The sequence below is a fragment of the Xyrauchen texanus genome, chromosome 46 (assembly GCF_025860055.1).
Source record: "Xyrauchen texanus isolate HMW12.3.18 chromosome 46, RBS_HiC_50CHRs, whole genome shotgun sequence".
Lineage (NCBI taxonomy): Eukaryota > Metazoa > Chordata > Actinopteri > Cypriniformes > Catostomidae > Xyrauchen > Xyrauchen texanus.
The window spans coordinates 16650920-16677983 of record NC_068321.1 but is presented as its reverse complement, the minus strand read 5'-3'; the positions used below and the strand labels follow the sequence as shown (position 1 = coordinate 16677983).

Below are 27064 nucleotides of genomic sequence, written 5' to 3'. Positions count from 1 at the left end.
CATGATAAGGACATTTTCAAGCATCACAATGACGTCTAAACCATCCATAGAGTGACCTCCCAGAGGAAAATGTTATTGCTCAAAGGTTGCTCTTTCATACCTCAATATAAATTTAGCCTCAGAGGTTTCTCCAAACATTAGTAAGTACAAATTTAAATGGACAGAAATGAGACAATTTTGTTGATGTACAGTAAGCTATAAAATTGGATAACACAGCTCATCTTGGATGAATTTAATGAGAAATTCATATTTGTTTTTATACTTTTGATTGCCGATTTGATGTCTGAGCAAATCTGAGCACAGTTTGAGAAGTTAATGAGACCTCTTTGAAACTCTAGAGAAGACACGTGTGAGAACAACATGATCACATAAGAAATCGAAATGCTTCTTCCGACAGTGAATGTACCCTGAAATCAACCCCATTTAGCCAAATAACTGACTAGCACCATCCCACACCAGACATTTTTGAATCATCTTATGCATGAAGACCCTTCTCAACCAATCAGTAGTTGCATTTTTGCTCTAAAATGACATTTTCACTCAATGGATTTTTATGTTTAGGTGGGATGGGGCTCTTGAGTGAGTAGTGATTAGAATTTCAGGAAGCTCAGACAAATTTCAGCAGCAAAACCACTGTTGCTGAATTCACAACATGATCAGTCTGGTTATAAAGCTTAAAAGCAGGAGGCTTAAGTAAAAGTCTCAATTTGCTCTCCATTTAATCTCAGATATAAATATCTGAGATATATATCAATCTGAGATATAAAGAGATCTCTTTTGTGGCTTTTCTTTCCTATGGGTTCACAGTCGACAGACATACAGCACTTGAGGTATTTGATGTGTATGATGCACACACCTGCTTCACTGGCACTTCATATTCCACAGCAATCATCTCCTTACTTATGTTCCTCTCGACCACCAATATTCTATTTCCAGGGAATAAGCTGAGTGATCAAGGCTATAGGGGGACCTGTGATGACTACAATCAGTCATGATTGCAGACACATGTGGAGGGTAGGAAACAGCCTGGCATCCATCTTAATCAGGTGGACAGTGTGTCAATAGTGATGAAAGACAGCAAACGGAGAGATGAAAAGCCCTAGCCCAGATGGGCAATCACTAAACGTATATATACTGTACTTATATACTGTATTTTGGAAGGTAGCCATGTGCCAGTTGCAGAAGTCTAACAGATTGGTCAAGTTGTTCAGGGGGAGAAAGATTCAGGCAATGGGATGTTCTCATCTATATACAAACCTTGGAAACAAATGCGGTTCTCGCACCCTTAATCCACAGGGTGATTATTTGTAGTCTAAATCATATGAGGATATTTGGCTGCGCTGCATAGTCTCCCACTGTGAGTTTAGCTAGGCTGATATGTTGGGTATTAGCTGCATTCGTTCACATGCTGGGAGTACACTGGAGTTTAGTATACAGGCTTATGCAGGGCCTAGCGTGGGATCAGAGTGGATGTGGACTCAAACGTGGCAGCAACAAATGGATGCATTTTGAAAATAGGCTGCTAGAATTTTTTCACTTAGGCCGCGAGTGGTCAGCGTGGAATGTGAGCTCAGGGCTTAAAAAGACTCATTCAAATATTAACACCTTTGAGATTCTATTTTCAGGGCCAAGGCTTTGTGTCACTATGTGGGTCAAAATGCAATGCAAGGGTAGTTTCAGATGATTTCTGAACTTCTTTTCTAAACCAACATAAAACACGTTGCTTTCAGATTTTATGTGTAAATTTAGATCCAAAACACTAAATCCAATTTGTTTAAGAGTCATATATCGAAACCACATTCATGCCTCTAACTTCCCATGTTCTATCCTACAATATGAAATGCTTTTGACTATGTCGGTATCAGACACCTATTCATTTTAAAGTAGATTTGAGTCACGACATCATTATGGTCATGGGCAAAACCAAGACCACATCTAGATGGGAGCAAAAAACATCATATCCCTTTCATAACACCAGGAACTCTCAATGCTTGTAATAGTAACTTGGGGCTCAGTAATTGATCACTCGCTGACAGCCACCTAAAGAGTGAGGGTTCATACTTAGACACTGGCTTGAGGTTTTTTAAGCAACCTAACAATCACATGTTCAGACCAAATATATTTATGCACAATAAAAGGTTGCAAAAGGGTCCATTTAATATGAAACTTTGTCAGAGCAGACACAGAATACTGCTTTCAAAATGTAATTCAAATGACTCAGGGAGACAAACCTCACTAATGATCTGATGGAATGAACTTACGACACAAATAAGGACTGACACTTACATCGTTTTATCACTGCCAAATACATCATCACCAATAAAATCTATAAGAATACACAGAACGGAACGCACTGAGATTCTCGCGTTACCGATGCCTTGAATTAACAGTTCTTAGAACGTGCTGTGCAATGAAACCTGACCGAATAAACAAACATGAGAAATGGTTCCTTACACAAATATATTACCATGGTAACTTTAGTTTCAACTGTCTATCTGACGACTGTCAAAACAAACAAATAAATAAATAATAAAAAGAAAGAAAATAATTGAAATATTAAAAAGAACGTAAATTTCTCATGGTTTAACAGTACTATTATTATCATGGGACATTTTTAAAGGGATTACTTTGAAATAACAATGAATTCATATGGGATGTATATAACAGTGTTAGAAGCTTGTAGAATATTTCTGTCAATGTTAAGTTTTTTTTTATGACAGTAACTCATTAAGTTCTCATCATTTTACTAGCGAAACAAGAACTGTATATTAACTACACTGTAAAAAATAAACATTTAAAATCTACTCTAAAATACCGGTAGCTGTGATTGCTAGAAATTTACTGTAAAATATACAGTGACCATGTTGCAGCCTTTATGGGATGTCATTTTGATGCCTGTCTATTTTACGGGTCACTACCGTTTTTATAATTAAATGATATAAACTTCATAAACTAGCCTTCTGGAACTAAAAAAGTCTGCTTTTCATTTTAAAATGTATTGTTAATCTCCGTAATATTTAGAAAAGGCCACATGATGACTTAAAATTCATCAAGAGTGGCCCTTCATGTAGAGAGAGTGTACATAACATAGAACACCACCATGTACATAACTGACATAAAAAATTAGAAGAAACATAACTATTCCCATAAAATATAATGAAATGTGATGGGTCATGCAGGGACTTCTGCAACACCAGATTATTGTTTGTCATCGTACTTTTAACAATAGTTTACTGTAAAAAGTGCATGTATCTTGTTAAGCATAATCTACATTTTTACAATCAATTATACAGTCAAATATTTGTACATCTAAAAAACTGTTTTTTAAAAAGTATTTTACCGTACAATTACAAATGATGTCCTGTTATTGTATTTATACTGTATGTGTTAACCAATTCATGTTATTTTTACTGTAGCATTTTACATTATTTTGCCATTCAAATTATGGAAATATTTTGTTTACCATGGTAAATGTGTGTAAAGGATTAAGTATACAATATTTAATGATGAACAAAGAGCATTATTCATTTAGATAAATATGCTGTACATAAAATCTAAAATAATGAAACCCTTCAATAAGTGTCACTCTAAGTGCATGCAATAACATAAGATTAACATGCTGTAAATATAACAAAATGTTTAAAAGTTGTTTTATTTAAATGAACTCTTAGTGCATTAAGTGCATGCATATGAAGTCACAACTTGTTATTATTTATACATTACCTTGTTATTAATGTCAGGAAACATGTCGCTTTTTGACACGCTGATATTCAGCACATCCAAATCATAAGGCATAAAATAAATATCGTTCACTATTAAATCCAGCAGGAAACGTGCACGTGCATTCCTTGTCAGCAGTGGGAAATATCAGCGAATGGCAGCAAATCCCACAAAGATGGTGAGAACTTCGCAAAATGAAGCGATTCCTCGATGAGGAAGAGGAGAGGTTTTGAAAAGCTTTCGTCAGCAAGAGATTAAAGGAAAGAGGGAAGCTGTCAGTCAGCTCGCCTTGACGTGTATGTCCCGAGATGTGCCACCTGTTCCGGTTTTCCAGTCTGGCTGCAGATAGCACTATGAACTGTATATAGACGTGTTTACGCGCGCTTACCTATAACAGGAACCATATGCTTGCCATCCTAACACTGTATTTGTTTGCTAAGTCATGGCACTACTAAAGTGGTTATTCAGGTCAGTTACTCTATGGCACAATGTCCGAATGTGCAGATACACAAGTAAGCATCTAATAACACTGCCGACTCGCGTGTTTGAGTTTTTCCATAGTGTGTACTTGACCAGCGAGTTCCTCCGCTCAGTTTCCTCGCTTTGACACGGGCTTTGAGTATGCAACGGCACCGCCTCCTCCACTATCTGTTTACTGCCCTCTCTTAAAGTTTCCAGCTGTCAACGAACGACGGGTCTCTAATAAATAACGCCTATCAGTACATCGTCATTCGCAAAGCCTCGTATATTTCAAAATGTCAGTGCGAGCCACTACTGCAAGCTACTAAAAAACGCCCCTCACTTAAATTTATCAACTCAGAGATTGAGTCGGTTTTGATTTGAATGGGAGACAATGATCATATTAAAGTGCACAAAGTAAAAAAAATAAAAATTATATATATATTTTTTACCCCTAAAGAAATGTTAATTAATTTGACCAAATTATGTGCCTCACTGGGCATTTTATTCTACATAAGACTATTCCCTCCACTGTGGGGGCTGCCATGTTAAGACCACATGACTAGCTGAATACTATTCAATTTATTTCAGCATCACACCCATTATCTGACACTTTCGTTTGAAGAGTAATACATCATGGTTGACAAGATGCCTACAAATAGTTTGCATGTTTGGCAACTAAGCCTGTCGCGATTATTAAATAATCGTCTGATCGCAGTTATTTGATCTAACCGCTGTTATTCGAGATAACCGCGACTATTGTGCACTTCAAATTCCAATAATATTTAAATGCCCAAATAAGGGAATTTGAAGCTTATTTATCAATGCCATTTATCATTCAGTGAAGAGCAAACGCTCTGATGTGCACACCGTTAGTAAAGGCTTGCACCAAACTCTGGCAAAAATATAAACAAACAAATTTAAACTTCACAAGCACTCCGCTTTCACTTTAATTTAACAATTGTGTATGACAAATGTTTCTGGTCAAAGCGGGTTCAATGACGCATTGTTAATGGCACAGAGGATGTGACGCATGTTTACTCTAGTGATAAAATTATTAAATGCAACCTCAAATGTTTTGCTTCATGAGAAATACGGGTTCATTGGTTTAATCAAAGAGCATTACAATGACATGTGAAAGTGAAGAAATTAGAACAGAAATATTTTAGTATCGCTAAATATAAATATTATAAAATATAATATATATAAAATATATACATATATAGTATAATAAAATATATTTTGTACTATATTTTTTGTTCTTCATAAAAAACAACAAAAACTACAGTGTTAATGTAAAATTGACCAAAACTAAAGTTGACCAAAAAGAGACATTTTATTAATGTTTTGATATGAAAAATATTTTTATGTCATTCATATAGTTTTAAAGCCTTAAAAGGAAATCATATATCCCTATTTTATTATTTGATTTATAATTTTGAAGTTAAATATGTAAAAGTGACATCTTAAGGTGTATGAAGCACACATGCACATAAAGAAATATGACAATTTATATGACAATTAATCGTGAAAGCCCTATAAGGGACAATAATAGCAATAGCCATAAAACAGACAACTATTCGTCATAATCGCAAATATTTGTTTGACAATTGGGGTTTTTAATATAATCATTATTTAATTACTTATTTTTAAACACGATTAACAATCGTATTTTATCTAATTACACGATGATTCATCGACATTATAGATATTACAGTTTTATCATCTGATGCCTGATCTTCATGACAATCTAAAAAAACAAATTATTGTTTTGCTCCAACTAAAATCTAACGTTTTAAGTGCATGTAAATGTAATGCCAGTATAAATTCTAAGGCCATGTCCACACATCTTTTTCACTACATTTTGGCCTTCAGTCCACACTGATGTCATGTCCACACTAATACGTTTTCATTTAAAAAAAACACATCTTTTTCGCTGTACGTTTTTAGCTTTCCATCCAAACTGAGACTGCGTTTTTGACAGCGAAAAGGAGGAGCTTTTTGAAAAGTGGGTGCATTTCAAAATGCAGTCTTTGCATTTTAGGGGATTAAAGAATGTTTGTACGTTTCAGTGTGTACAAGCAACTTTTGGAAAATGCTTGAAAATGGCAGTGTGGATGGAGAGTGTTTCAAAACCGAAAAAGCAGTTATTAAATGTATCCAAATTAATGTGGACGTAGCCTGAGATGCCGTTTTTGTCCAGCACAAACTGAGATTTTTAAAAACATTCTGGATACAAGTGGATACAATTGAAAATGCTGTCTTCGCATTGTAGTGTGGACAGGTAAAATGGAGATATCTTGAAACAATTATGTATCTGTTGTCATGTGATGCAGTCATGTGATCCATTCAAACAAAACAATCAAGATTGTGGCCCATGGGGGGCCTGAGTAGCTCAGCTAGTATTGATGCTGACTATCACCCCTGGAGTTATGAGTTTGAATCCAGTGCAGGCTGAGTGACTCCAGCCAGGTCTCCTAAGCAACCAAATTGGCCAAGTTGCTAGGGTGGGTAGAGTCACATGGGGTAACCTCCTCGTGGTTGCGATTAGTGGTTCTCGTGCTCAATGGGACACATTATAAGCTGTGCATGGATCACGGAGAGTAGCATGACCTCCCGTGCTGTTATACTCCGCTTTGTCATGCACATTGAGCCACGTGATAAGATGTGCAGATTGACTATCTCAGAAGCGGAGGCAACTGAGACTTGTCCTCCGCCACCCGGATTGAGGTGAGTAACCGTGCCATCAAGAGGACCTACTAAGTAGTAGAATAGGGCATTCCAAATTGGGAAAAAAGGGGCTAAAATATATAAGATTAAGGCCCATGTTGTAGCGGAGTTGTTGTACCTGCTATTCACTTTGATAGTGTTGTTAAAGATAAGTGTTACTATGTACAACCTTCACACTGCATTCCTTCAAATGCAACGAGAAGTTTACTCGGAATCACTGTTCGGTGACGGAACACAAGGAAAATTGTGTTTCAGACATGGAACTGTCGCACATGGAATGGCAATTGTTCGCATGAGCAGTAAGGGGATTAAAACATTTTCGTAAGTTTCAGTGTGGATGAGAAACTTTTGGAAAATGCTTGAAAACGGCAGTGTGGATGGAGAGCATTTTGAAAACTAAAACAACGTTTTCAAATGTGTTTGGATTAATGTGGAAATCCTAATGTGTAGCCTAAGACCAATGTCGTATCAGCCAGTGAAACATAAACCAAAATTACTGTAACGTCAGTTACAGTAAAAGCAGAAACAACTTTATCTACTTAATACATGTCCTAATCTCATATTGAATGTTTCATTTTTCAAAGAGAAGAAAAAAGTTTTCACCACATTATAATAACTCACCCTACAATGTTTCTCATTAAATATCCTCTAGCACTCAAAAATACTTTACATGACAAAAATAAAATGGTTGTGAACTGAGATGGTTCAGGTTAACTGAGATGCTTGATATTGCATAATCATTTCTGATTATGACCAAATCAGTGTCAGAAAAACAGAAACCATGAATATGGACTGCTATTGACAGTTTGACTTCTCACTCTGGCTAATGAGCAAATACAAAACAGTCATTCCAAGCCATCCTAAGTGTCAACTGTAGAAGCAAGTTAACACTTTTTTTCACACCTATTCCCTATAGACCACAGCGCTCACATGTAACAAGCATGGCATGGCATTTCGGAAGCTGGCCACTGTATGTAATACAACGTGACTCGTCATGTAGGCCTATTATCGAACCACCTTTCTCTAATGTCAGACTCAGGTAGCCTGTGACTACTAATTTAGGTCTAAGACAGATAGTGATCATAGTTGTGAAAATGTGAAATGGAATGGAAAAGAATATGTAAACATACACACATAACAATTTAAAGCCCCTAAAAATTTGAAACATATCCATAGAAATGTATCAACATCAAGATTTTAGGTTAAATTTATATAAATATATAAGGGAAAGTGAATATTTTAGATGCTGAAACTGGTCACTAATTCTTAAAGGACATTAATAAATCACATTTATGGGATAATTGTAGTGATAAATGAATTTTTAAAAGAGTAAATATTCTATTTAGTTTCTCACTTCATATGAGGTTGTAAAGCTGCTTGCATAATTGTAAAAAAAGAATGCCAAAATGCTGTTTAAAATATTTTAGATGGAGTACATTTTGTCACTTCACAGGACATATCGGCCAAATGACTATGTTATTTAGTGGATTTAATTAATGCACACAGGCATAAATGGTGGTGGCTTAAATCTGATATGTTTTTTTTTTTAAATGGGTCAACAGTGAAGTTAAAAATATTCAAAGAAATCAAAATGAACTGAATATGGATTAATCATTATATGGGTCACATCTGGAATGGCATGAGGGTGAGTAAATTATGAGAGAATTTTCATTTTTGAGTGAACTATCCCTTAATAAAAACATTGTAGTGGTCCTAATGTCACGAACGCCGGTGAAGGCGCCTCCTCCCTCAGTCGTCAGAGATCGATTTCACCCGAATTCTGATCACTTAAACTACATTTCCCTTCTGCCCGCATACCTAGGTCTGATTAATCCCCAGCTGTTTTGTGTTACCCTACCCTATTTAACCGTGCCTGTTTAGTCCTTATTTGCGAAGTCTTGTTTGCCCCGGCGACATTACCAAGCAAGTTATTCTCTGACTCCCTTACTAGTTATTCTGTGTACCGATCCAGCCTGTTACTTAGACCCTGTCAGTTTGCTGCCTGCCTTGTTTACCTCTTGCCTGTTCCGTACTACGTTTGTTTGCTGCCTGCCCAGACCTCTGCCTGTTCCAGTTACTCGATTGCCTGCCTGCTATATTCTCTGTTTGCCTGCCCACGACTTTGCCTGTACGACTTGTGTTTTGCTTATAAATAAACAACCGCAGATGGATCCCAACTTGCCTGAGTCCTCGTTACACCTAATTAAACAGTATTTGAAATGTCAAATTTTGGAATCATAACTCAACTATATACGTTCTTTAAACTTTGGCTTTGGGTACTACTTACTCAAAATTATCAAGTACAAAATTATGGCTGTGTGGAATACCCATAAGTCCTTACACTTTAATAAATTATATATCTTTGGTCAAACTAGGGGAATGTATGTAGAAAACTAATAATAATTATTATTTAAAAATGTATATAGCTTTAATTCTTATAACTACTGGTGTTGTTTTTTTGTAGCTTGTTGATAGTTGTGATTTGTGTGAAGTCACAATAGAGTGATTAGTGTTACCTCTGGTAAACCTGGAGCCTGTTAAATTTAAAAGTGCAGATTTATGGACATACTGAGAATCCAATGTGCGATATGGCTAAACAAGATTCCAGTCATAATTTTCTATATACTGTATAAGATGTGCTAACTCAATTTAAATAATTAAATAAAAACAAGGATACTTTAGTTACAGATGAGTTAAGTTTACTTGTTCTAGTAATGTTGCTTAAAAAAATTAAGTTTAGTTTAGGCCTACTTGAGCCAAATAAGCATTTTTACTTAGAAAAAGCATGCAAACAGAGTGCCATTCATTAGCACTAATCTTGGGGTTGGACATTTTAAGGAGACAGCACATTTTGTTGGCAGAATGCTAAACTTTACCTCAGGTTGAACCTTCCTTTTCCTGTGACTTCGTTTGGTGCCCCAGCAATTCTGGAGGATCTCAAAGCCACAGCAGGGTGGTGTGGTCCCTTCTCCACCCATTGCAAGGTCTCCACATTCTCCGGTTACCACAGGCCTCAGTCCCACCACACATGTCCACCAGCAGGTAAGCAACCCTGAATTAAAACCAGGAACCACCTCAGATTGGTACAACTCTGTTTCTTCTTCAAAGATTTACAGGTCCATGTTCTAGACTGATTTACATGATTGATCCCTCCTTTTAGGCATATTCAAACTTCAACTTGTATACAGCTGTGCCAAGGAGGGCCATGAAATCTCTGGATCTAGTGACTGAGGAGGTCCAGGCTGAGCCTCACGATGGGATTCCTCATTTTAGCCTAATTCAAACATCTGCTTGTATTCAGTTATGAAAAAGAAGACCAGAAAGATGAGGTCTCACTCACGTCTATCTTAGATCTGAGTCCATCTCATGTGCGATCTCCACATCTCTGCTCGAGGAAATGTGTAATGCAGGTGGGTATAAATGGGTAGAAACGTGTGTGCACATAGAGAACTTAGTGTCGTGTGGAGAAGACTCCACAAGGGAGCTATCCTGAGCCGGATTCTGAACAGTGGGGTCTCTCAGCACCATCTTCCTCTTCTTTTATGAGAAGCATCAGAGGACATCAGGGGACTGATCCCTGATAGTGGAGCTCCACTCATGGGCAGCACAAGCAAATTCGCTTGGGTCTTCTGGTTCCTCCTCCATCCCTGAGGCCGTATCCTGGACACAGACCCAGAGATACTTACTCCCCTCAGTCGCACAGATTCCCCCGGGATGCTGACAAACATCAGTCAAGTGCAGAGAAGAAATCTTATCCACCGGAATGCACACATAAGCTTTGGTCTCTACTGCAGCACTTACACTCTCCAGGCATACACTACAGGTAGAGTAAGAAAACTAGCTCTGTCCTTAATAGTTATCTCTAACCCTTTTGCCTCTTGGTTATATTTCTGACTGTTGCACCCATGGGGGCTGGGTAAATGGACAAGTGAGGTCTAAAGTGTAAACCTACATCTCTCAATGCCACTTAAGAGAGGACAAATTGCATCTGAGCATCAGTTAAGAATTGAAATGTGTTTACAAACATGATGTGTTTACAAAATAACTGACATTTGGAGGACCGTAGGCAACTTAACACGTCAAGTTATAATTATGTAACAGAAGTGTTGCCATAAGCACATGGCCACTGGGGTTTTCAAAGTGAGGAGGATGTGCTATGATGTATTATAGGGTGATTCTCACAAAACCTGTCATATTTAACCTCAAGACAATACAAAAATCTAAAATTATATCTTGAATAAAGAAAATAGAACCTACTACATTTAGGGCCATTAAGAGTTTTTGCATTGTAAAATATTAATTTCAGGACATACAATATAAGTGCATTTTACCACCCAAGTCCCTTGGCAGTCCAGACATTTTACTTTTACTATTTCCATTGTTTACAATGATGGATTACATTACCATAACACAATATTCTTTTTACTCTATTACAGTTAACAAGACGCTGTTGTACAATGATTTTTGTCAATTAAATTTAGTGAAAATATTAGATAGAACCAAGGACGTACTACTATGATGTATAAATACTTCACAATAAAAAAATAAAATAAATATATATATATGTTTTTTTTACATTGCGGTAATGACAATATCATAACGACCATCTGTTTTCGCATTGCGGTAATGTGAATTAGGGGGTAAAATAGGATACATTTTCTATGTACAAATCAGAATTTCGTATTTGTTTCTTTTGATTTGGAAGTAAAACAGGCCCAGGACATTTTTTTCAGTGGTTTCATGAGAATCAACCTATGACATCACATGGCTAAAATAATTTTAATATATAGAGCAAACATCGGTTATATCAAAAATATGTTTAAAAAGTTTCAAAGTACATAAAAACCCCCATATATCTCTCAGATAATTATGCAATTCAGTTGCAAGCTCTTGTTCTAAAAAGACTTGTAAAAGAACTCTGAAGCAATTTCTTGAGTAAAAGTGAACAGAATTGATGTTAAAACAGTTGAGCAATTATTAGAGGTGGTACTTGCTAAGCCAAGCATTACTATTACTATTGCTCATCCTTTGGGTTAGGGTTCCGAACAAACCCCTAATGCTCATGCATTAAACTTTGGCACCTAACTCATGTTACATGCTACTGGCAAATTATACCTCAAATAGAGTTGCTTATTGAGGAGAGGTGTGCAATTACTTGTCTAAGAGATTGAACTTACAATTGTAACAGAATGAATGTCTAGCTAAACTTCCTCAAAGAGGCTCTAATTTATCACTTGCGGCTTCCAACTGGTCTACTCTAATGCTAATGCTACCAATACTGGTATCCCCTTATGAATGGAACAGATGGACTTGTAATGACCTGGCTGGCAAATATGCAAATTAGCATCTGTAGAGGGGAGTATACATTACTCACGTAAGAACACAGTCGTCCAAATGCAAGTGTAACAGTGTTGTGGCTATGTGGATAATCCACAAGTTACAGAGTACATTACGGTTGTTGTTACTATATCATATACACTCACTGAACATTTTTTTCGAAACCCTATGGTCCTAATAAAGTGCCTGACATGGTCTTCTGCTGTTGTAGCCCATCTGCCTCATGGTTCAGCGTGTTGTTCATTCTGCAATGCTACTCTACTCACTACAATTGTACAGAGAGGTTATCTGAGTTACCGTAACCTTTCTGTCGACTCGAACCAGTCCAGCCATTCTCCGTTGACCTCTCTCATCAACAAGGCTTTTCTGTCCGCAGAACTGCCGCTCAATGGATGTTTTTGTTTTTGTCACCATTCCGAAAAAAAACTCTATAGACTATTGTATGTGAAAATCCCAGGAGATCAGCAGTAACAGAAATACTCAAACCAGCCCGTCTGGCACCAACAATCATGCCATGGTCGAAATCACTGAGATAAAATTTTATCCCCATTCTGATGGTTGATGTGAAAATTAACTGAAGCTCCTGACCTGTATCTGCATGATTTTATGCATTGCACTCAGCCACACCATTGGCTGATTAGATAATCACATGAATAAGTAGGTTTACAGATATTCCTAATAAAGTGCTACCGAGTGTACATGGGTCAATCTTGCTGTAATCTGTTTGCAGTATGCTTGAAAACTCAAATTATTTTGTTAAACTCTTAAATATTATGTATTCAGAAGTTTCAAAAACTTAAACACAATGTAGTTATCTAGTTCCTAAATGCAGAATGCTGTTTGCTGCAGTATATTTGTGAGCTGTATGTTTGGGCTTCATAAGCACTTTCGGGATATAGAACACAGATATTATTTAAGACTTTTGAAATAGCCAGCAAAATATCAATAGTTGACGTATAATATTTCCTTGAGGTTCATCAAGATATTAGTTTAAAATTCAACATTTTTAATAACTTTTTTTGTCTTCACAAGTTCATTTTAAGCATTCCTGTGGTGTGACAAATGTACAAATATTCCATGTAGTTTCTCAATTAATATGAGGTCTGAAAGCCTGCATGCATAATTATTCAAATAATTGGTAAAAAACATTTTGTAGATGGCGTATAGAATGTCACACTGCAAGTTTTTCATGTCACCTACTCACATAGTTCTTTTTATTGAGAAATAATAAATGAAATATAAATGTAATATTTTTGAATAGCACTTCCTGCTCTAAATTCTCAGTACGCCCCCTCTCTCATGAATCATACATTAATGATTCTAGAGATACAGTATTCTGCAGTGGAGTTCAGTGAGTGGGTAGATAGACGAGAGACACAGACTGACAATACACTAATGCCACCATGAACTGCATGAGTAATGTTTTCAATCAAGTTCAGCTGTCTGGGCCAGGCCTCACATGGGCTAACCCAGGTTTGGGACAGTTACTTTTGAAATGTATTCCACTACAGATTACAGAATACATGCTGTAAAATGTCATTTGTAATGTATTCCATTAGATTAGATTACTCAAGATCAGTAACATAGAAGCACTCTATCTACAAGAGTCTGCAGTTGTATGTAAGTGTGTTTATTTCATTGTTTTACTTTGTTACAGAGTGGTATTCATTGCTAGATTTGTGCTATTTGTTTACTGTCTTGATATCGCGTCACTAAAACCTGTGTTGTTGTGTGTGTGCTATATTGTTTTGCCTTGTCCCAGAGTATTCACCGCTAGATTTAGAGTTGGTTATCCAATGTGTGTAAAACTATCATTGTTTTTTTAGTGTCTAAACAATGCTTCTCCTGTTTTAGAGTATTATTTATTGCTAAAGTGCAGCATAATTTATTTGCGGTGTGTGGAAGTCGCGTTTGTTCCCGCACTTGTCACCTCGCTTGACCCTTAGTTATGGTTGACCACGTGACTAGCTTTGTTGTGCTAAGAAACATAAAGGTGTGTCCTGCTTTTTTCCACTGAACAGCTCATTAAAATTGTATATATATTTCACTGAATGCAGACGCAGATGCGGCAGTGGAAGTGGTAGCCCTCGAGTGAAGACCTTTTTGTGTAAAGACCAGCGAGTCTTCCTGTGCGAGTCCACCGAGCAAGGACACAGACAAGATGATACTCACCATTACACTTAAGTATCTTTTGCTTTTATCTCTTCACTTATTTTCCTTCTACATACTAGCATGTCTACTTCATGAATAACACATGCCTTCAAGCACATCCCTGTTAGCTGTTACAGACTGTTTACATGATATAGGTGCAAGACCAAATGCAACCCACACAACCTACGGCCACTTTGCACTTCAGCACCTGCTCTCCTTCTCAGTGAGACTCTGGAACTGCCAGTCAGCTGTGATCAAAGCTGACTTAATTCCAGCCTTTGCCACACAGTCCACCCTCAGCATCCTAGCACTGACAGAGACATGGATACGTCCAGAGGATACAGCAACACCTACTGCTCTCTCCAACAACTTCGCCTTCTCTCACACACCTCGACATACCGGTAGGGGTGAGGGAACAGGTTTGCTCATTCATAACGACTGACTTTTTCACCACAGTCTTCACTATGTAACAATACATCTTTTGAATTCCATGCCATTACTACAATCCAACCCACAAAAATACATGTTGTTGTCATCTATCTCCCTCCAGGTCAGCTGACAAACATTCTTGAGGAGTTGGATGTCCTGCTGTCCTCTTTGCCAGAGGATGGTAGGCCACTTGTGGTTCTTGGCAATTTCAACCTTCACCAAGACAAGCCCCAGGCCACTGAACTGAATACTCTTCTGGCCTCATCTGACTTGGAAAGACTACACACCACAGCAACTCACAGATCAGGCAACCAGCTGGACCTCATTTTTACACGTAACTGTACCAACTCAAATATGTTTGTTACACCTTTATATGTCTCTGATCACTACTTTGTTCAATTCAACATGACTCTCCCATCAACATTAAACCATACTCCACCTTTGGTTTTCTTTCACCGTAACCTCCATTCTCTTTCACCCTCGCCTTTCCACTGTAATTTCAATTGTCTTTTTTTATTTTATCCCCATTTTTTCTACCCAATTTGGAATTACCAATGCCTCGTGGTAGCATAGTGACTTGCCTCAATCCGGGTGGCGGAGGATGAGTCTCAGTTGCCTCCGTGTCTGAGACCATCAATCCACGCATCTTATCACGTGACTTGTTGAGCATGTTACCGCAGAGACATAGCGCATGTGGAGGCTTCCTGCTACTCTCCGCAGCATCCACGCACAACTTACCACGTGCCCCACCGAGAGCGAACCACATTTTAGCGAGAACGAGGAGGTTACCCCATGTGACAATTTGGTTGCTTAGGAGACCTGGCTGGTGTCACTTTGCACGCTGAGCTACCCAGGCCCCCTAAAAATTGTTGTCTTAAGGGATTATGAGCACCAGAGGACTAAGCTCAAGAGACTAGTGCTTCAGTGCTATCTGGTTGCTTGGGTGAAGGATGAAACCTCAAACCCTAGAAACAACAAGCTTGTTTTAGTTAAAAGAATAGCAACACATGACCTACATGTGAATGTCATCTTAAACTGAATTACAAGCACCTTAGATTTTCATTAACAAATGAAAGGCTAATATCTAAGAGAAATTACAATGTATGGTAACATAGTATTTGGCCACTTTTAAAAGTCTGTGAATTTAATGGCATTAGATACCAACATATCAAATCAAGTGGCATCTGCAACAAATGATACTAGTCCTTATGATACTAGAGCTACAATACATAACCATTTTTTAAACAACTTTCAACCAACTGGTCCCAAGGCAAATTTTAGTGGATGCATGAAGTCAGTTCCCTTCAAGTTCACACAGATATCAAAATATATTGACACAGAAAGTGTCAAAGTTGGAAATTTGGAAGTCTATACAGATAATCACCATCCAACACCACTATATAAGTCTGATCTTCAGAGAGGAGATCTTACCTCCTTTCCTCTATTCTCTTCCTCCCTTTTGTCTGATTCTGCCCTTGGACCCATTTTCGCATCAGGTAACCCTGAAGAGCATTCGCATGAATCCAAGGAGCAAAAAGAAAAAAAAAAATCCAGTCCTATTAAGTAAGGCAGCTACAGTGTGAGCTGCTGTGTCACTGTCTGGGAGCTACGGAGTTCCAGCCAGTGAACCTGGCTGCTAGTGCTGACATTTTTGGCACCGACAGGGAATCAGACGATAAGGCATTGAGTGATGGAAGCAGGTGCGATGCCACCACACTTATCTTATGCCAGCCACCAGGTTCAATTATATAGCCTTATGTTACCCTTTAGAAACACATTGCATAATTTCTGTTCAGGGGTGAAACTTTATTGCAAACCTTTTCCTTTTGGGGGATGCAGAAATACTAAGTTTTAGAGTGCTGCATGAATAACTTTTACAATTTTTATTCTAGAATAAAACCCTATTCCCTAACTCTTTACATACGTATACAGGAAATTCAAATAACACACCACACCTATCATATTGCTTCTGAAAGCATGGATTCAACCACTGGAGTCTTATGAATAATATTTATGATGCTTTTATATGCTTTTTGGATCTTCAAAGATCTAGCCAACATTCACTTGCATTGAAAGGACCAACATAGCGGAGATATTTTTCTAAAAAACTTCTAAAAAAGTCATACACATCTGTGATGGCATGCGAGTTTGAGGCCAAGAACTAGGCTATCTGTTTCCTAAGCACTGTCACAGGTAAGATGAGAAGTGTTATGTCACTGTCTGTGCATCTTTAACACAACCATATACAGTACTTATGTCACAAGTAGTTGCTGAGATAAGATAGGAGATGTGGGATCTATTTGCAGGCTTTAATAAAACTGATGACAGTGAAACAAACGGGAACTGACAAAGGAATGCAAAACGAAAGGGTATTAATAAAAAACAAAAGCTAATGAGGGAATGGAAAACAGGTGAGAACAATAAGGAACAGATGGCAATGATGAGGGCAGTGCATACTGGGTAACGTAGTCCGGGGGAAACACTTCAAATTAAGAGACCTAGGAAACATGAGGGAGACAGACTGTGACAACGTAGGCCACACACAAACACAGTAACCCACATGTCAGCATTAACCAGAAAGCAAGGTGATCTCCCTTTGTAACAGACACAAAAAGGAATCTACTGAAACAGTCAGCGTATAGGCCTAGTCCTGATTTTCATTAGCCAATGAATTCCAATCTATTCCCACATCTGGAAAATTATTATCTTATCATTTTTAAAAGTCTTCACAGGGTTTATTTGCTCTATAATCCAAGTAAATAGCAAAGTCTTTTATCAAGTCAGTCCACTTGGCGGCTGTATTTGGATCGCTTCCGGGCAGCTATTTTCTATGTAAACAAGTTTCATACATACTGTATATCTGGGCAGCTCCTATATACTTGAATGGAAAATCTCCAAAATGGTTGGTCAAGATTACAATCAAAGAAAATCCTTAAAATTATTGGTAAAATATGACAACACTGGAATCATAAAATGTGCTTCTACACCTCAGACTAAGCTGAGAGTGGTGGTGGCGGCGTAGTGGCTAAAGCACAGGGCTGTTAATCACCTGTTAATCAGATGGTTGCTGGTTCTAACCCCACGGCCACCACCATTGTGTCCTTGAGCAAGGCACTTAACTCCAGGTTGTTCCAGGGGGATTGTCCCTGTAATAATTGCACTGTAAGTCGCTTTGGATAAAAGCGTCTGCCAAATGCATAAATGTAAATGTAAGCTAAAAAAACGAAATTTTCCTGGCTTGTCTAGCTAATGCACATGCATGTTCTCAAGCTGATTAACAGGCGATGTCTGTATCTAAAAGGTAATTGGCACTTTTACCTGTAAGGCGGGACTTCTTTTCTACATTCTTTGACAGTTGGACACTCCAATTTCTCCCATTCGTTTAAATATAATCTCCACTAAACAGACTCTATAAATAGTGATTCCGGCATGTCAAGCTTAAAAAAGAAAATGGTAAATGGTCTGCACTTATATAGCGCCTTTTTAACCTTATAGGTATTCAAAGCACTTTACACTGTTTCTCATTCACCCATTCACACACACATTCATACACATGCAAGGCGCTAACCTGTCATAGGGAGCAACTTGGGGTTCAGTGTCTTGCCCAGCGACACTTCGGCATGTGTACGGCACCTTCGATTAGTGGCCAACCTGCTCTACCACCTGAGCCACAGCTGCCCCATGAGCCACAGCCGCCCAAGAACAAAGAAACACCATGAAACCACATTTAAAGTTATCTATACCATCCATGCACTATATTCAACAAGTTCTGAAGCTTAAACAAAATGTAATTCTTTATGCATACTCACATAAAATAATAATAATACTCTCGTGACCAAACGTCAAAACATCATGTGGTGAAGTTTAATGCTATTGATATAGCCGGCTTTTTTGATTTACAGAGTTTATTAATGATTTGATTTGATAGTGAATAACCGCTTAAATTTTGTTCCGTTCATCACACAAAGTGATCATATGGCTTGGAATATAGTGCACGAGACGTATACATTTTTCGAGCTTGACAGACCAGAGTCACTATTCATTGCATTGCTTTGCATTATATGGCAAATAAACTCTGTGAAGACTTTTTTCAAATTCACTTTTTACATTACACGGAAGAAATAAAGGATATTAATTTCATTCAGAATATAATTACTAGCAATACTCCTTACAGCAATAGTACTAAACATCACCATATTCTTTTGAAACCACGTCTACTGTCATTACCTCATTGAAAGGAAATGCTTAAAACATAAAAAGTCTACTGCACCTATATTACACAAGAGTGACCAGACATAATAATGGATCCTTTTTAAAAAACAATTCAACCATCACACTAGATGATGACATAACTTTCCGCACAGCATGCCATTCAATTAAGTGAGATCCCCTTTCAAACACCCATGCCTGTCAGTTCAAGGTCTGTAATATCCCAGTGGTACATCACATACTGTAGCAACGCACACCCCTGGAAAGTGGCACCTCAACGAGGCCTTAGAAACATAATCATACTGACACATCTCTGGACTTAATCAACAAGCGATTAATCACTCAATTGTATTCATTTTTGTTAGCATGTCAACGGCTCCTTCTTCATTGTAGCAGAAAAAGCTATTCCATTAGTTTGATGATGTAACTCTACATCCAATATTTGTTTATAAACAAACACCTCTGATAATAATAGTGTGATGGATTAGATGAGGCATCTCCAGAACTGGTAACAGCCTCTTATGTAAGAACTTTCCACGCATGCTATGTTGTTAAAGAGCTAGTTCTTCCCAAAATGAAAATTTAGTCAATTACTCAGGATTGTTCAATAACATGGAAACAAGAAAACCACTCACTACTTTTGGCTGAACAAATGGAGTAGCTTTAAAAGTAATAATGTATTGAATATGACATTTGTAATAATAATACATTTTTTATATAATATATATAGTTTTTTAATAATACTGACACCTGATGTAGAGATTTTGTTAATTGGTATAATAAATTACCAGGAAGGTAGAGATGATAAAATAATTTATAATTATGATTAGCCTTTATTAGAAATGTATCAACCTTTTGCAGAGCAATCCTTCAGCAGAACATTACACCAGTCACAAACTTCAGAAAATTGTGCATCATGCATTAGAATGAGAATACAACTATTGCCGGGCTTAAAAGATACAATAATTAAATCAATGTGGAACATTGTATCTCAAATGGAGGACAATGTGCCCCCCATGTGCTAAGAAATAATTCACACAAAAATGAAGATTTTCTCATTTACTCCACTTCATACCATCTGTCTATGACGTTTTTCTTCAGAACACAAATTAAGATTTTTAGAAGAATATATAACCTCTGTAGGTCCATTCAATGTAAGTGAAGGGGTTCCAAAATGTTTACGCTCCAAAAAGCACATAAAGTGATCCTGCTTATCTAGCATTTTTTGCATTCCTTGCATTGTTTGAACATGTTTTATGTTAAACTGATTTTAATGTAATTGTTTCATACGACCCCCAGTCAGAGCTGGTTAATGTGGCTCGGGATAGGGAAGTTTGGGGCCCCCTGCTGGAGCAGCTGCCCCCGCGACCCGACTTCTGATAAGCGGTTGAAGATGGATGGATGGATGTTTCATACGTTACGATTTAAAGTGGTGATCAGTGTATTTAAAATAATATTTTAATCTTTTAATTTCTGTTATCATGTCTCCCTTTCATTTTTTGGATTCATGCAGCGTTTATCATACGCAAGTGTGATACGTAAGTGATATATTTTATATTTTAAAAGTTGGCATACAGTGTTCATTATAATGGGGTATAGGTTTTGCAACTCAGTACTCAATACTCACTACTCATGAGTACTTTTAAATGAGCAACACTTTTACTCTTACTTGAGTAGTTTTTAGGACAGCTACTTTTACTCTACACACAGTACATTTTTGGGAAGTATCAGTACTTCTACTTGAGTATGATTTTTCAATACTATTTCCACCCCTGGCTTTCACTTGCACTGTTTGCTAATGAAGTTGCACTGAAAGTGAATGGTGACTGAGGCTAACATTCTGCCTAACATCTTTTGTGTTCCATTGAAAAAAGAATGTCTTAAGTTATGGGTTTTGGAACAAGATGGTAATAAATTAGGACTGGATTTTCATTTTGGTGTACTTTCCTTTTAAACTGCTCAATAATTCTTATCTACTCCATACAATTTGTGAATCTGAGTGTGTCAACAGTAGTGAAGTTTACTGTTTACAATGATATAGCCCCATGTAAACCCTAAATCCCCTCCAAATCCAATTATGCCTCATTAGGGTGAGGGGGGCACCCAGCTATCCACAGAGCTGTCCTCTCTTAGGCAAGGAAGTGGGGCTTGAGTTAGCCAAATTAAACAATAGAATACATAAAAGATGCTGGTCACAGACAGGGCAACCCTCCTTGTTGTATTGTTGCAACCCTTCATATGCTAAAACACCATGTAACCGTAGACAGGTGGACAAAGGGGAAGACAGGATGGCAGTCCAGTCGATCATGTGAGCTGGCAAGCAGTTCACATGTTTGGGGATGTTCCAGAGGGCACCGGTGAGTGCCAATGACAACATTCATTCACAAACTGCCTGTCAATAATAATAGCAGGATAGTTATTGTGATTATGATGGTGCTCTCATCTGTTGGCCTCATATAATTAGAAAATGGTGCCTTGTATAACTGTTGTTGGAAATTATTATGTATAAATTATGTTTTAAGCATCCTTAATTTACATTCACGTTGATAAGACAAAGATGTATTTTTTCAGTTTTAATACTTTATCCTACTTCTTAAACACTGTGGCTCTGTGGTACTTTTAAAATATTGCTCTGCTTGTTCGAGTGGTCCATCATGGCTCAACCAATGGGATGTGTTTGTGTGGGTTTTTATAGTAAAAATATCTAAACATCCCATTGTCAAATAGTTTTTAAACATAAATCTAACACAATTTTGTTACAAATTTACCAATGGGGTAAGAAAAATAACCATAATTTAAGAAATAAGTCTTTTATCTTATGCAAACTGGCTTCTCAAGTAAATTAATCTTGTTACTGGAAAACAAGACTAAAATACTAATCACAAAATTTTACAGTGTAGTTTGTGTGAGCAATGACAAATGAGGGACAGGGCGGAAGGGGCGGTAGCTGTGTGTGGAAAACATATCTACAAACTTATTACAAACAATAATTTTTCTACAATTCTGTTTCATGCAGCCAGTTATATAGTGAACAGAACAGACTGCTAGTATGTGTGTAAACATTAGCTGGCCTTGTCATGTAAATAACGTGAGTAGGGTGAAACCCGCTGCTCTCTGACATAGAATCAGTACTGTAACACAGCCGAGGTAAGGCACGGCTAAATTGCTGAGTTTAATTTGGAGTATCTGATACCATCAGGAGTGGGGCAAGCTCCCATAAGAAACATTATCGGGTGAGGAGTTCATCTCGATAATGGCCATATCATCAAAGCTGTAGGAGGTCCCCTCAGTTAGGCTTAGGGCCTGCCAACACATAGTTTGTCAAACACCAAAGTGAATGAGACTCCTATGAGATATCAGCGACCTCCCTGCAATAAACCCCAGGGGACCCGCAGGGGGCCGCAAGGGGATTATAGGGGCTCTGCATAAAATTTTAGAGAAATTAAACGATTTTACGAAATCACATGTGCAGGTTATGTAATGTACTGAAGAAGAGGTAGGATATGTTAAAAATATATATGAAATATAGATATAAGTAGGAATGGATGGATTAAATGTTGTACATGTTTATGTTGACAAAAAGGAAAGTATTTGGGGTCAGTTTTAACTGTTCATGAGGTGGGTGGCCTGAGGTAAAAAACTGTAATTAGGTACATCGACTGTGGCATGATTGTTGGTGCCACATGGGCTGGTTTGAGTATTTCTGTAACTGCTGATCTCCTGGGATTTTCAAGTACAACAGTCTCTAAAGCAGTGTGTCCCAAATGTTTTTCTGCCATGGTATACTTTTTACAACTAAAACATTCTCCGGCACACCACTATACCACATAGGCTAACCATCGTCAATATTTTTCCTTTTCAAGAACTTGGCCATATTTCTGTCCATCTTAGCAGGGAGTTTACCTGTATTGTTTGAAATGTGGCTATAGTTTAATTTGTATTTTTTTATACAAAAAAAATAAAATAAAATAAACAAATCATATAGGTAAGCTACGCTGTGAGGTCACAGGTGGCAAGAGCGCTAAATGGGTAATGAAAAAAACAACAAATTTGCTCCTTTTCTAATTTGTAGATTTGTTCATGCAATACAACAACAAATTACAGGGATACAAACTCATGAGGGGCGAAAAGGGTAAGACAATCACTGGTCCACAAAATAGTTTTTAAAAGAATAAGCTGAAAGCACCAATTCCAGCTATTTTAGTGATTCAAGTTTATTCAAGTTTACAATTGTGCAGAATTAGCTGCAAAATAAAGAGTATTTTGGTGAGGCTTGCTTCTGATTCACAAATTTGTTAAATTTTATTAACTGATCAGTTCAGTGACCCCTTCTGGAAATGTCAGTAGGTGGTGACAAATGAGCGTCTTATATGCTATATGTGAGTCAGTGAATCATTTTGAGTCATTCATGACCGAAATCTACCAAGAGACTTTATAGTGTTTAAGCATTTAAAGAACAAAGCAGATCTATAGTCTTACTTCAGTCTGAGCATTACTTTTCATCCAATAATTGTGAGTTTCAATAACGTCCTTACCTTCTCCTTTATAAAAACTTGCATTACTACTAATCTACTGACTTCAGTATAAGAATTATAAACACAAAGATCTATGGTATAATTTTCCTACAGTAGCTAATTTAAACTGGTGATTGACTTTTATCAGAAAAGACCACAATAATAGGCATATAATAATAATTTCACATGAGTTGAGTCGAGGCGTCAGCGCTCCATTCAACGCCAGCGTCAAGCGTCACATTGCCCCACATGAAAAGAGTCGCAGAAAGCGTCACAACGGGGTTATTTTACAAATTTGCCACATAAAAAAGCGGGAGGTGTGCACAATAAACATTTCAACATGTATTTGGAAGAGAGAAAAACGCTTGCAGTTGCTTTGATAGCAGAAAGTAATAAACCGACTTATTGTATTGGATTTTTTTATTGCCACTATTATTCTTAGCTTGCTCAGTGGTTGATTGGCACTATTTCCTGTAAATGTTGCTTTGGATCATGCTAATGCTATACAAAAATGCTATACACATATTAATATATAAATATTACAAATTCACAAATATTTCTCTAATATTTTGGTAGAAAACTTAATATTTTTTAAAGTACTTAAATTTCCATATGAAATTTTAATATCTGAGTTGGCTTCAGTACAATAAAAAAATAAAAGATCATTATTTAATTTCAGAAACAACATTGTCTTAATATCAATACTTATTCTCAGAGAGTATAAATGGGTTGTGTACATAAAAATGTATACAGTGTAATGTATTGGTGATCTTTCGTATGGACATTTATTTTGAAATTGAGTTTAGAGTGTTTATATTAAATGCTTGCACTTACTGTAGATCTGCTTTCTCTTGTCTTGTTACTCCACAACCATCACAGAATAACCGACAAAGATAAGGAGAACATAAGGGCTATAAACACACAAAGACTAACTAGTTAACAAGACACAGCCTTTTATTCATAGCTTGACATAAATCTCGCCATCTTAAATTAGAAAATACATAACAGTAAGTGAGATGAACGGTATGTTCCTCACACAAACTGGAGCTAATGATAGCACAGGGCAATTTTCAGATGTGGCACATTCAGTGACTCTCTCCAACAGTCAAATGAATAGTGGGAACAAAACACCTCAACTAAAAGAAATGAAATAAGCGCCAGTCCCCCATTCAAAAGTTCCAACTGTTTCCATGGCAGCCTGACATGTTGAGGAGAAGTGAGTGCTCTCAGAGAGTCAGTTGCCTCAAGGTCTTTTCTGCCTCTCACTCTGATTGAAGTGAGATCTTCAAAAACAAATGTTCTAGTTCTTCTAACCGACTGACGTAAGTGATGCGCTGCCTGCAAGGATCTTGTCTAGATGAAAAGCAAAGACGCATATCTGCATGTAATACTTGTTTAAAAAATGTTATCCAAAAAAACTGTCTCTAAATTAAAAATCCATGACTAATAAATCTCAAGCAATTCATTGCCTGATCCCTCTTACCCAGTGTCTATTCTATAAGGAAAGAAAGCAACAGTCACTCGAGACATTAGTTTTGCCTCATTCCACTCCCTATATTTCCCTATGACGTGAATCAATGCACATGCAATGGAACGATTATGACAATACGACATCCCTAGAAATGGATCTATGGGAAGTGAACTTACTACTAAACTAGGGAGCAGACTGAGACACACACAGGCAGGTTGTAGTGTCTGGAAAAAAAGGGGTACACAATTCTTTCTGCTGCTAAACAGGTCACGTTAAACAAAATGGCAACATTTCTCCCATTTTATAGGTACAGCACACTGATCTCAGGACAGATCTCACAGAGCTATCATCCATAAAAAAACATTTATGACAATATTTTCAAAATAGATGTACATGGAGGTTTAGTGCACACAGTTTTGTGATATCATGCTGTAATTACTTCATAGATTTACCCTTACATCAGAGTTGTGGTATCTGGCATAGTCCTGGGATACTAGGATGGACTGTGTGCAAATGAGTGGACTGGTAAAAAGGTAATTGAGAAAGGGCCATTCTCAACTGGGCACTGGGTGCATTGAATGCAAAAGCCTTGAGATATAGTATGTTCCTTTTATACATGTATAAATACACATACATGCACAATGACCTGAGTTAACTTTTTTTTAATTAGAGCCATGATAAGGTGTAAAAATGTTATAAAAAAATAAAAATAACAATTAATAGGTTTATTTTTGTGCATATAGTGCTGTTTAATTTTGAATCGAATCATCCGAATCATCCTATAGTACAAGTGTACCTACCTTTTTTAACAAAGGAAATGTAATGCTCTTCTCCTTTATGAGTTTCTTCCTTCCAGCTTTTCTGTATATATGAAAAAACAATGCTTTAAAAAAAGCTCTGTATGCAATACAACATGTACAAAATCTTCCAGCTCTTTGTTTCTAAATGACATATAGAATTATATGCATTAAATTATAATATAATCATTGTTATTGGTAATGTTTTAAATGATAATACATGTTAATGCACTAGTTGTAAACAGTTCTGGAAGATATACAGCAAGCTGGGTAAAATATACTTTTACAAGTGTCTTTATGTTTCATTATTAAAGGGATATGTTAAAGATTTTATTAGTCATAAAAAGCTAAATGACTAAAAAAATCCAGATGTCTATGGGCAGCGTCAGGGTGGAAAATAGCTGGGTGGGTAACAACAGGGTGGCATTCAGTAGATAAATAAGCCACTACATGGACTGTGATTGATATCTACTGAATATATTTGTAAACATATATTGACGAATCTATTTCTGCTAACATTAATGTATTGACATTTTTAAATCACATTAATTTCCAATATATCTTCCCATAACAGGGTGGACATGTTGTACTTGTACACATATGACTAACACCACAAAATAAAGGAAAACAGAAATAAAACCAAAAGAGTTACAAACTCTAAATAACTCAGAATGGCTGATGTCCACCTAAAGTGTGTGTGATTTCATATCATAACATATATGTTCAATTAAAGGAAATTATATCATGACATAACAGGGTGGACAATAAATCAAGGGACACACAAAAAACCTCCACTATCAGTGTTAAAATTACACATTTACCAAAAATGAATACATGTTAGTGAGAGAACGTAATACTAAACTCTTAATTGTATGGAAGAAAAAATTGAAAGCCAATGATTTGGCACTTTTTTCAGATATGTTTGATGTGCAGCACTGGAAATGTGGAAATGACACAGTACAATAGTTGAAAATTATTTCAGTTTTTGGTAGGGTGACCTGACGTTTTCCGGGGACAGTACCGGTTTTTGATGGTCTGTACCCGACTGGAGCTGTCCCCGGAAATGTCCCCGTTTTTACAGCGCTTTCAAAACAGTCAAGTGAAAATATATGGCAAGAAAGCCCATATTGAAGCCTACATGTGCTGTTTATTTTGACCAACAGAGGGGGCTGCTCGCTATAGCAGCTTTAATCATTAGTCTTCCTATATTGATTACTTGTTGGTGCCAGTTTTCACATTACGAACTG

General features: G+C 37.1%; 1 protein-coding gene across 4 annotated transcripts in view; it reads right to left on the bottom strand.

The window, feature by feature from the left end:
• Positions 1-16421, bottom strand: part of LOC127638402 (dual specificity tyrosine-phosphorylation-regulated kinase 4-like) — a 32831-nt gene extending 16410 nt beyond the window's left edge. For 2 of the 4 annotated variants that reach the window (XM_052119914.1, XM_052119915.1), the window contains exon 1: positions 16258-16421. In XM_052119914.1, coding sequence (XP_051975874.1) covers positions 16258-16311 — 54 coding nt within the window. In that variant the 5' untranslated portion in view covers positions 16312-16421. Of the gene's footprint in view, positions 1-3723; positions 4197-16257 lie in introns of those variants that run through there. The other 2 variants (XM_052119912.1, XM_052119911.1) reach the window with 2 other exon arrangements.
• Positions 16422-27064: the final 10643 nt, after the last annotated feature.